This window comes from Triticum urartu, chromosome 5 (assembly GCF_003073215.2).
Source record: "Triticum urartu cultivar G1812 chromosome 5, Tu2.1, whole genome shotgun sequence".
Classification (NCBI taxonomy): Eukaryota; Viridiplantae; Streptophyta; class Magnoliopsida; order Poales; family Poaceae; genus Triticum; species Triticum urartu.
The window spans coordinates 449,178,771-449,189,323 of NC_053026.1; the positions used below are offsets into that span (position 1 = coordinate 449,178,771).

Genomic DNA, 10,553 nt, shown 5'->3' on the forward strand with positions numbered 1-10,553 from the left:
AAATTTTGTTTTCTGCAACGTTCCAACGTTCCAGTTAGAGCCAACGTCTCTCACACACGCGCGTACGTGTACGAGAGAAGCGCGCATCGCTCGGCCCCCGACCTCCCACCGTAACCGGGAACTCCCCGAAATTTTCCTCCCCCTCGCTTCTACCACGGTTTTTTCCGTCATGAATGGCCCAAAGAATGTCATGCAGCTGCGTCTTCGGCCCGCCCAGGACGAAAAGCCCATTTTCTGTCATGATTTTTTGTCATAGAAGTAGGAGCCCATCACATCTATGATGATACCGGGTTTTGTCACAATTATCGTCATAGAAGTGTCATATGTATGACAGGAAAAAAATTCGTTCGGCCCAAAATGTCACAGATGTGTCTTTTTTTTAGTGCATGGTCGTCTCACCAACTATTACTTTTACAGCTATTGCTCTCGCATAGCGATAAAGTAAAGCAATTACATGGCATCTGCATCTTATGCAATAAAGAGACAACCATAGGGCTTCTGCCAGTTGCCGATAACTTTAACAAAACATGATCATCTCATACAACAATTTATATCTCATCACGTCTTGACCATATCACATCACAACATGCTCTGCAAAAACAAGTTAGACATCCTCTACTTGTTGCAAGTTTTACGTGGCTGCTACGGGCTGAGCAAGAACTGTTCTTACCTACGCATCAAAAACCACAACGCGGTATAGTGATTGCTTTTTGATCTTCAGAAAGAACCATGTTCATTGAATCCGATTCAACTAAAGTTGGAGAAATAGACACCCACTAGCCACCTGTGTGCGAAGCACGTCAGTAGAACCAGTGTCGCGTAAGCGTACGCGTAATGTCGGTCTGAGCCGCTTCATCCAACAATGCCGCTGAATCAAGAATCAACTAGTGACGGCAAGCAATATGTATAAACCTGGCTCGTATGCCACTGTTGGGGAACACAGTAATTTCAAAAAAAATTCCTATGCACACGCAAGATCACGGTGATGCATAGCAACGAGAGGGGAGAGTGTCGTCCACGTACCCTCGTAGACCGTAAGCGGAAGCGTTATGAGAACACGTTTGATGTAGTCGTACGTCTTCATGATCCGACCGAGAGTATGGCGCGCCCTGGGGAGTCACCGGGAGTAGGATTCCCCCCTTCCATGTAGTAGGAGTAGGAGAGAAGGAAAGGGAAAAGAGAAGAGAAGGAAGAAGGGGGCGCCGCCCCTCCCCCTAGTCAAATTCGGACTAGGCCTTGGGGGGGGCAGCCTCCTCTCTCTCTCTCTCTTTCCCCTAAAGCCCAATAAGGCCCATATACTCTCCGACGAATTCCCGTAACTCTCTGGTCTTCCGAAAAATACCCGAATCACTCGGAACCTTTCCGATGTCCGAATATAGTCGTCCAATATAGATCTTTACGTCTCGACCATTTCGAGACTCCTCGTCATGTCCCCGAAATCATCCGGGATTGCGAACTACCTTCGGTACATCAAAACACATAAACTCATAATACCGATCGTCACCGAACGTTAAGCATGCGGACCCTACGGCTTTGAGAACTATGTAGACATGACCGAGACTCATCTCCGGTCAATAACCAATAGCGGAACCTGGATGCTCATATTGGATCCTACATATTCTACGAAGATCTTTATCGGTCAAACCGCATAACGGTATACGTTGTTCCCTTTGTCATTGGTATGTTACTTGCCCGAGATTCGATCGTCGGTATCTCAATACCTAGTTCAATCTCGTTACCGGCAAGTCTCTTTACTCGTTCCGTAATGGATCATCTCGCAACTAACTCAGTCACATTGCTTGCAAGGCTTATAGTGACGTGCATTACCGAGAGGGCCCAGAGATACCTCTCCGACAATCGGAGTGACAAATCCTAATCTTGATCTATGCCAACTCAACAAGTACCATCGGAGACACCTGTAGAGCACCTTTATAATCACCCAGTTACGTTGTGACGTTTGGTAGCACACAAAGTGTTCCTCCAGTATTCAGGAGTTGCATAATCTCATAGTCTAAGGAACATGTATAAGTCATGAAGAAAGCAGTAGCAACAAACTAAACGATCATTGTGCTAAGCTAACGGAATGGGTCAAGTCAATCACATCATTCTCTAATGATGTGATCCCCTTAATCAAATGACAACTCATGTCTATGGCTAGGAAACTTAACCATCTTTGATTCAACGAACTAGTCAAGTAGAGGCATACTAGTAACACTCTGTTTGTCTATGTATTCACACATGTACTAAGTTTCCGGTTAATACAATTCTAGCATGAATAATAAACATTTATCATGATATAAGGAAATAAATAATAACTTTATTATTGCCTCTAGGGCATATTTCCTTCATAGAATGCCCACCCCTGGACTGAAACTCGGTGACGGCGACGCGCATTGCAAGGACTCCGACCACCATCGAATGCAAAAGTATTTATTATACGGAGGAAAAAGGCGTACAAGATTTTGTGAGCATCTCTAGCCGTTGCCCCTCTAGGAGGCTAAAAAATCGCCCCTGGGGGCGAGCCGACGTTAAAATCGGCTCTGGGGGCGATTGAGTTCCCAGCCGCCGCCCAAGGCGTCGATATCGGCCCGTTTTTTCCGCAATTGTGCCTGCTTTTTGGCCCACTTTCGGCAAAAATCGGCCCGCTGTCAGCGCAAATCGGTCCATATTCGTCGTGGTTTGGCGCAAATTCAACAGAAGTTATTTTTTATCACATAGTTCATCACAGAAAATCAATAGAAATCAAATAGTTAACAACAAATAGTTCAATACAAACTATATAGTTCAACAAATAAAAATTCATATTTCATCACACGTCGAGCTAGGCGTTGCTCTTAAGCCTCCATAGGTGCTCCACCAGATCCTGCTGCCGTTGTTGATGCACCTGTGGGTCTCGGATCTCCTGACGCATATTGAGGAAGGCAGTCCAGGTTACCGGTAACTGGTGATCTACTTGCGCAAGAGGACCCTGCCTGTAATATGGTTCAGTGTCAAACACTGGCTCTTTCTGCTCGCTCTAAATGATCATGTTGTGCAAGATGACACAACAAGTCATGATCTCCCACATTTGATCTTTCGGCCAGGTCTGAGCAGGGTATCGAACAACAGCAAATCAAGATTGGAGCACACCAAATGCCCGCTCGACATCCTTCCTGCAGGCCTCCTGAACCTTCGCAAAGTGGGAGTTCTTGCCTCTTGGCACGAGGTTTGAGATAGTCTTCACAAATGTAGACCATCTCGGATAGATGCCATCAGCTAGGTAGTATCCCTTGTTGTAGTGCCGTCCATTGATCTCGAAGTTCACCGGAGGAGAATGACCTTCAACAAGCTTGGCAAAGACAGGGGAGCACTGCAGCACGTTGATGTCATTGTGAGTTCCTGGCATACCAAAGAAGGAGTGCCAAATCCAGAGGTCCTGTGTGGACACTGCCTCAAGTACCACATTGCAACCGCCTTTGGCGCCTTTGTACATCCCCTGCCAAGCAAATGGACAGTTCTTTCATTTCCAATGCATGCAGTCGATGCTTCCAAGCATCCCAGGAAATCCTCTTGCTGCATTCTGTGCTAGGATCCGAGCAGTGTCTTCAGCATTGGGTGACCGCAAGTATTGCGGTCCAAAAACCGCCACCACTGCCCTGCAGAACTTGTAGAAACACTCAATGGTCGTGGACTCGGTCATGCACCCATAGTCGTCGAGTGAATCACCGGGAGCTCCGTATACAAGCATCCTCATAGCTGTCGTGCACTTCTAGATTGAGGTGAACCTAAGTTTGCCAGTGCAATCCTTTTTGCACTTGAAGTAACTATCGAACTCCCGAATGGAATTACCATCCTGAGGAAAAGCTTTCAGCTCATCCGATAATGGCGCCGAAATACTTTGTCGCCGTGCAGTGGAGCGTCGGTGAAGTAGTCGGGGTAGAGCATGCAATAACATTCCAGGCAATGCCGGTTCTTTGCTTTCAGCCGCCCCGACGCTGAGCCACCTCGCCGCGGCTTTTCATTACTCGCAAGCAGGCTGGCGAGGGCGGCGAGAACCATGAGATGCTCCTTGTCCTGGACGTCGGCATCGGCTTCCTCCTCCAGCAGCACTGCGAGCGCCTCCTCGTCGTCCGAGTCCATTGTCAAGCAGACAAATCGCCGAACACCTGGCGGGCGCGCAGCCGCCGGTATACCGCCTTGCACGGCCGGAGCGCTGAGAAACTCGCCCAGAAGGTGGTGGAGAGGTTGCCGCGGTGAAACCTTCTCTCTTTTCCGGCGGGAAATGGCCTATCTAGCGGTGGTGGGCGGTGGGCGGCGCCGGGATCGGCAGGGTGGTGGCCGAGCGCGCGGGGGTGGGGGACGAATCTGGAAGATTGCCTTGACTTTTCGTCTGACAATGTGGGGCCCAGGCATGTTTTTTCCTTCCCTAGAGCCCCCGAGCGCCCCCTAGTGCGCTGGGTTCGGCCTGGGATCGCCTGGCCCCAAAACGGGCCGAGCCGGTGAATTTCGGCGTCTTAAGGACGCGACTGGTTTTTTTTCGACGCCGACGTGAAAAAAGTCGCCCCGGAGGCCTGTTGGGGCGTGGCTGGATATGCTCTTACTAGTAGGGTTTTAGGGTGTGTTTGGATTGTGGCCAAAGTGTATTTTATCAAAATTTTGGTCATGACTTAAAGATTAGTCTTTATTTGAATGGTTATCAATTTTTTAGTGTGTTAATAAACTCTAGCCAACTCTAGTTCATTTTTTCTGACAATATTGACCAAATCATGGGCAACCAAAACCTCCTGACACAAACCAAACACACCTTAGAGCGTCCATCCCCGGCGGCGCAGCCCGAACCTCCCCCCTCCCGCGGCGATGCGCCAGCACGCCCCCGCCTACACGCCGGAGGCGGCCTCCGCGTCGGCCACGGGTGGCGCGGGCGAGCGGCACAGCCTGCCGGCGCTGCAGGCCAAGATGAAGCGCAACCCGGAGGGGTACGAGACGGAGCTCCGCCAGCTGCAGCGCCACTTCGAGTCCTCGGTGTTCCTCTTCCGGCAGCAGGCGGCGCTGTCGTCGTCCTCCTCGGGCGGCGGCGGCGGGGAGACGGCCAAGGAGCTCGGCGACCTCGCGCTCTTCCTCGCCCACGTCGCGCCCTTCTACCCCAACGACCTCGCCGACCTGCCCGACCACATCGGGGGCCTGCTCGACACCAACGCCCGCGCGCTGCCGTCCGGCCTCCGGGTGCACCTCGTGCAGGCGCTCATACTGCTGGTCAATCGGAAGGTGAATTCCTGTTCAATTCATTAGTTGCCTTCAGATTGAAATTTGTTTGGTATTGGTGGGCAAGAAGAGATAATGAGCTATTGGTACGAATTATTGTTCAAATTCATTGATGTGGGGTCTGTTTATCGTGGTTAATGTATACGGCAGTTGACAAGATTTTTCTGCTAGTACATTGGGAAAAATGTGTACCTCTTTCAGTTTTGCTTCTTATGACCACAGAAGATGTGTACCTGTTGGTACATTATAGGATAGCAGCAAATTAGGCCGATGGGCTTTGCATTGTTCAGGAATTCATTCATACTGATACTACAGTAATGCAATGGCCGAAGCCTAGGATAAATCATCTCAACGGAAAGTTTTGAACTTTGACCTGAACTGTAACCACCACTGTTCCCAGAGTATATGGTCTTGGTTTTCTTCCTTCCAAATTTGATGTTCTATCAGCCCCATTAGGAAGTGTAACCGGACTGCGAGTCCGTGATTGTCTGGCTGTCATCTTTAAAATTTAAGGGCCTCTGGTTCGCAGTTGAGTTTCTAGACGCGTTTTTTATTTGGTAATGGAGGAGGACTAGAGAGTGGATTATTACCGAATGAAGAGCTTTTTTCTTTGCCTTGCAGAGTTCAGTTTTGCAATCTTATATCATTGCAATCTTTTGTTACTTAAATGTTTAGATTGTTGATCTGGAAGACACCATGGAGTTATTTATGGAGCTTCAAGTCATTGGAGACCGAGCAGTAAAAAAGCTTGCATTTTCACATATTGTACACAGCATCAGAAGGATGAATCAGAAGCACAAGAATGAAGCCAAGAATCGTAAACTGCAAGGCATCCTTTTTAAATTAGTACAGGTTTGCAACATCTTACACTTGATTTAAGAAGTATTATCATGCTTAACATTGTAGCTGGTAAGCATACACTTGAGGCCATTTCTCACCTCATCTGATTATTTCCTGTTTGTCAGGGCGAGGAAGAGTCGAGAGCAAAGAGGGCTTTTACTATCCTGTGTGATCTTCACCGTCGAAGGGTCTGGTTTGATGACCGCACAGCAAATGCTATATGCGATGCTTGTTTCCATCCCTCTTCGAGGTACATTTTGTAAGGAAATGTAGGTGTTTGCTGTTGGTTGCTTCCCATCTAAAACAGTGTATTCTACATGCAGGCTTATGACAGCTGCTATTTCATTACTCATTGGGTATGAAAATGTTGAGCAAGAGGATGATAGTGATGCCAGTAGTGAAGATGAAGCAAGTCAAAACCCAAATATTATACTTAGTAAAGAAGATGTCTACAAGGTGATTTGGATGTTTTGAATATTGGGTCTCTATTGATAGTATTTTAGATCTTATGGTTTCACTTGTCTCTTCTAATGCATTCTGTCTTTTCTTGATATTTTTTTTCTCAGGCAAATCACAAGGGTACCTCTGCTAGTAAGAAAAAGAAGAAAGCTAAATTGGAGCGTGTAGTTCGTAGTATGAAAAGGCAACAACGTAAATCCAATGAGGAGACTGGCTCCAATTACTATTCGCCCCTTACGTATTTAAAGGATCCCCAGGTAGAGTAACATCATAAATTTTCAAGCTGTGTCATTGTCACCATAAAATGAGATGCCACATCCACTTCTTGCTGTTGATGAGATAATCTTCTATTATGCTGAAACTCCTTTTGGGGCTCTTACAGGGTTTTGCAGAGAAACTCTTCTCTCGGCTACAGAAATGCAATGAACGATTTGAGGTTGGTCTTATTATTCCTATATCTAATATCCCTTCATGCTGCTGTGTTGTCCTTTTGGAGGTTGACATGGTTTCCTCGGTTACACAGTGACCATTATCAAGTTGGTGTCATAGATGTCTGTAATTTCTTATGTTGATGGTCAATCTTTCAAATGTTCGCTGATGCAGATTCTAACATTACTTGTATTGTGACACGAGTAAGAACAACCCTCAAAGTAGGAGAATACAGACTTAAATCTCAATTGTTGAATTGTGTACAGCAAGATCGGTTGCTCAGCTCACTAGGCGGTTAAAGGGTAGTCTACAAGGGTGTAATTATTAGAAGTGTCATCTGAAACCAAAAATAGGTTGCTTTAGGTGGCTGGCGTGAGCTAGTTTTCATCCAATGGTTAAGATTGTTAGATCCCGTTCTTATTTTTCGGCTTGTTCTGACTTCATATGCTCGCTATCATATCAACCTTTTCCACATTTAGCATGCGATTGCATGCTCTTCTGTAGCTTAGGCTTCTGCCACTTTTTGGTGAACACGAACCATTTCAGTTTAAAGGAAAACCATTGCATGTGCAGGTAAGGATGATGATGTTGAAGGTCATAGCAAGGACTATTGGCCTGCATCACTTGGTTTTGTTGAACTTCTATCCATATCTTCAAAGATATGTTCAAGTATGTTACTTAACTGAGAGTATGCCTAGCCTGCATCAGCCTTTGAAAAATTGCTAGTTCTATTCTATGCTGATATGGTCATATATTCCTTTACCCTTATGCAATGCAGCCTCACCAACGAGATGTGACTACTCTACTTGCTGCAGCAGTACAGGCTTGCCATGAGATGGTTGGACACTGTACTTTCCCCCTGTATTTTGTAACCAATGATGTCACTTCTCTGGATATTTTAAATACAACGAAATTAATTTGTTTCTTTTGCAGGTGCCTCCTGATGCTGTTGAACCGCTGTTCAAGCAGATAGTAAATCAATTTGTGCATGATCGTTCCCGTCCGGAGGTTTGCACGACTCGCTTATTCATCATTTGAAGTGTGTGTACTTCCTGATTAACGTGAGCATATGTCTAACTAATTGACTTCTTTTAGGCTATTGCTGTTGGCCTGAATGTTGTGAGAGAGATCTGCATGCGAATTCCTTTGGTACTTACTTTGCTCTTCTCTGACATCCCAGTTTCAGACTTCTGTGCATTTACTTAGTTTGTGGTGCTACCTTAAAAGACTCATGGATGGTACACTGAAAAGATTGTGATAGTTGTGTGACTAAAAGTTTTAAGCATAACTAAATGAAGACGCGTAGACTCGGCTATACATGACCAGGCTTCGTTTATTTAATTTTAGTAGTGGTCTACCATATTGTCGATCTTGAGCTTGGAAAGTTTCACTGGTGCTGTTCTTTTATGCTTGTAAACTAAACGTGCAGTCTTGCATACCTTGTGTCCTTGGGTCCTCTATGGATTCTAGAATGCCCAGGAAGATACTACTGGTTCCTTTACTCACTTAACTTCCTTTGATTCTTCCTCTAAATCGGCAGATGATGAATGAGGATCTACTCCAAGACCTTGTTTTATATAAGAAGTCCCACGAGAAAGCTGTTTCTATTGCCGCTCGCTCACTTATCACATTATTCAGGGAGGTCAGATATTTTCTTGCAGATTCTGTGTCTGTTTTGGCATTTGCAGTTTTGTTTCACTTAGCTAAACCTACTTTTTTTCTGAATTCAGATCTGTCCTTCATTGTTAGTCAAGAAAGATCGTGGCCGTCCTATTGATCCAACTGCTCGGCCAAAAGCATTTGGAGAAACCACTATTGCTAGTGATGTGCCTGGAGCTGAGTTGCTAGATGAAGAGATGTCACCAGAGGGGGGTTCAGACGATGAGTCTGATGCTTTTGATTCCGATGACGAGGAAGTGTTGCCATCTGCGAGTGGTACCCGACAAAGTTTGGAGAGTTTATCAAACAAGCTTGATGCTAGTGAAGATCATGAAGATGAAGTATCTGGGGAACAAGATGATGCAGAGGAACTAGACGAGGATGATAGTGATGACGATATGGATGAACTAGATGACGACTCTGACGTGGATGGTGATACTGATGCGTCTGATGAGGATGAAGATGAGGAGCTCAATGAAGATTCAGAGAATGAAGACTCGGACCAGGAGGTTGAAGACAGTGATGAGGGGGATAAATCAAAGGGCAGCGGTTCCAAGGTGCAGAAGAGAAAGTTAAGTGATTATATTGGACAACTTGATGCCGCAGATGCAAGCCTTCGAGCTCTGAAGAAGTTAGCAGGAGCTAAGAAGGCTGAAGCCTCAACAGATGAAGCTGGCAGAATTTTCGGCGATGAAGATTTTAAGCGCATAAAAGAGCTCAAGGTATGTGAATTTCGCATAGCTTCTCTACTTCTGTTATACATTCATTCATTGTGTTTCAAGCTTAGAGTACCTACTCTTGTTCAAAACTAAAATTGCTGTTAAGCAAACATTTTACTGAAAGTGCATGAGTTTCAGGCAAAGAAAGCAGCAAAGTTGGCTTTGGTTCAACATGGGCTCAGCAAGGGTGACACAAGATCAGTGACCTTCAAACTTCCTTCTACTGATGAGCTTAGCTTGAAGCGCGTTGATCCATCGGAGCTCGCGGTATCCTCTCGCTCCCCGCACACAAAATCACATACATTTTATCTATATAAACTATTCTTCCCCACCTACCGCACGCGCAAAAGCACATACACTTGACCTGTATAAACTATTTATGCAGGCTCACGTCAAGAGAAAGATGACCAAGGAAGAGAGATTAGAGATGGTGAAAGCTGGAAGGGAGGATAGAGGAAAATACCAAGCAAGAGCAGCTATTAAACAGAAAAAGGTAACCCAAGAACCTTATTTCCTTATGTTAGCCTGGGCTACATGTTCGTGGCTGGTGAAAATGTGATCTCGGTGGCATTCCATATACGACATGGATGCTGTAATGTTTTCTTCTGCGGTTTTTTGTTTGGCCTTCTATTCCTTGTCTGATCACTTTCTTTTTGGTGTCTGTTAGACGGGTGGCTCGAGCAATAAGCAGAAACAGCACCAGAAGAAGATGCCTCTGGCGGCAAAGAGAGCAAAGGCAGCGCGTTCTCGCCAGGAGAAGAAGACCAAAGCGAAGCACTCAGGAAAGCAGTTCAGGGGACGGAAGGCCTGGAAATAATGAGGGCTTGTGTTTGCTTCTTTGCAATTGGTGCCCGGAAATTTTGACTGTCGTAAGGATATTGTGTATGATATGTTTACATACGATATGCAGTTTACAGCAAGGCCGTATTTTAGTTGTTGCGTGGAAGGAAAAATGTGATGAACGACGAGGATGTATATGGGAAGAAAGAGACTAAGGGGGTGTTCGGATTCCCTCCGCTCCGGACTCAGCTCCGCGGAGCTGGCGGAGCTGCGGGCTAAAATAGTGTAGTTAGAAAGTAGGCACTCCGCAGATCCTGTAATTCTGCGGAGCCGGTGGAGAGCCGAACAGGCCCTAAATGTTTAGTAGTAGGAAACTTTTGATTCACCCGGCTGAAAAGGGACGCTGAGTTCGGGACGCAAAGTTAT

The 10,553-nt window shown here is 46.0% G+C and overlaps 1 protein-coding gene across 1 annotated transcript; it reads left to right on the forward strand.

Annotated features, from left to right (window-relative positions):
• Nucleotides 1-4,759: 4,759 nt before the first annotated feature.
• LOC125509687 (protein SDA1 homolog) lies at nucleotides 4,760-10,315 on the forward strand. The gene is made up of 15 exons (XM_048674711.1): nucleotides 4,760-5,244; nucleotides 5,917-6,093; nucleotides 6,207-6,331; nucleotides 6,405-6,537; nucleotides 6,648-6,797; nucleotides 6,923-6,976; nucleotides 7,543-7,638; nucleotides 7,748-7,807; nucleotides 7,903-7,977; nucleotides 8,065-8,118; nucleotides 8,510-8,611; nucleotides 8,700-9,350; nucleotides 9,486-9,614; nucleotides 9,733-9,840; nucleotides 10,015-10,315. Exons 1-15 carry the CDS (start codon nucleotides 4,837-4,839, stop codon nucleotides 10,162-10,164), a joined length of 2,472 nt encoding a protein of 823 aa, XP_048530668.1. The 5' UTR covers nucleotides 4,760-4,836; the 3' UTR covers nucleotides 10,165-10,315.
• The last annotated feature ends 238 nt before the right edge of the window (nucleotides 10,316-10,553 follow it).

Bases quoted from the DNA above. Each gene is read 5' to 3' on its own strand.
- LOC125509687 (XM_048674711.1), top strand. From the start codon at position 4,837: ATGCGCCAGCACGCCCCCGCCTACACGCCGGAGGCGGCCTCCGCGTCG. The intron at 7,639-7,747 runs GTATGTTACTTA...TATGCAATGCAG, and splicing joins ATCTTCAAAGATATGTTCAA to CCTCACCAACGAGATGTGAC. The intron at 7,808-7,902 runs GTTGGACACTGT...TTTCTTTTGCAG, and splicing joins TACAGGCTTGCCATGAGATG to GTGCCTCCTGATGCTGTTGA.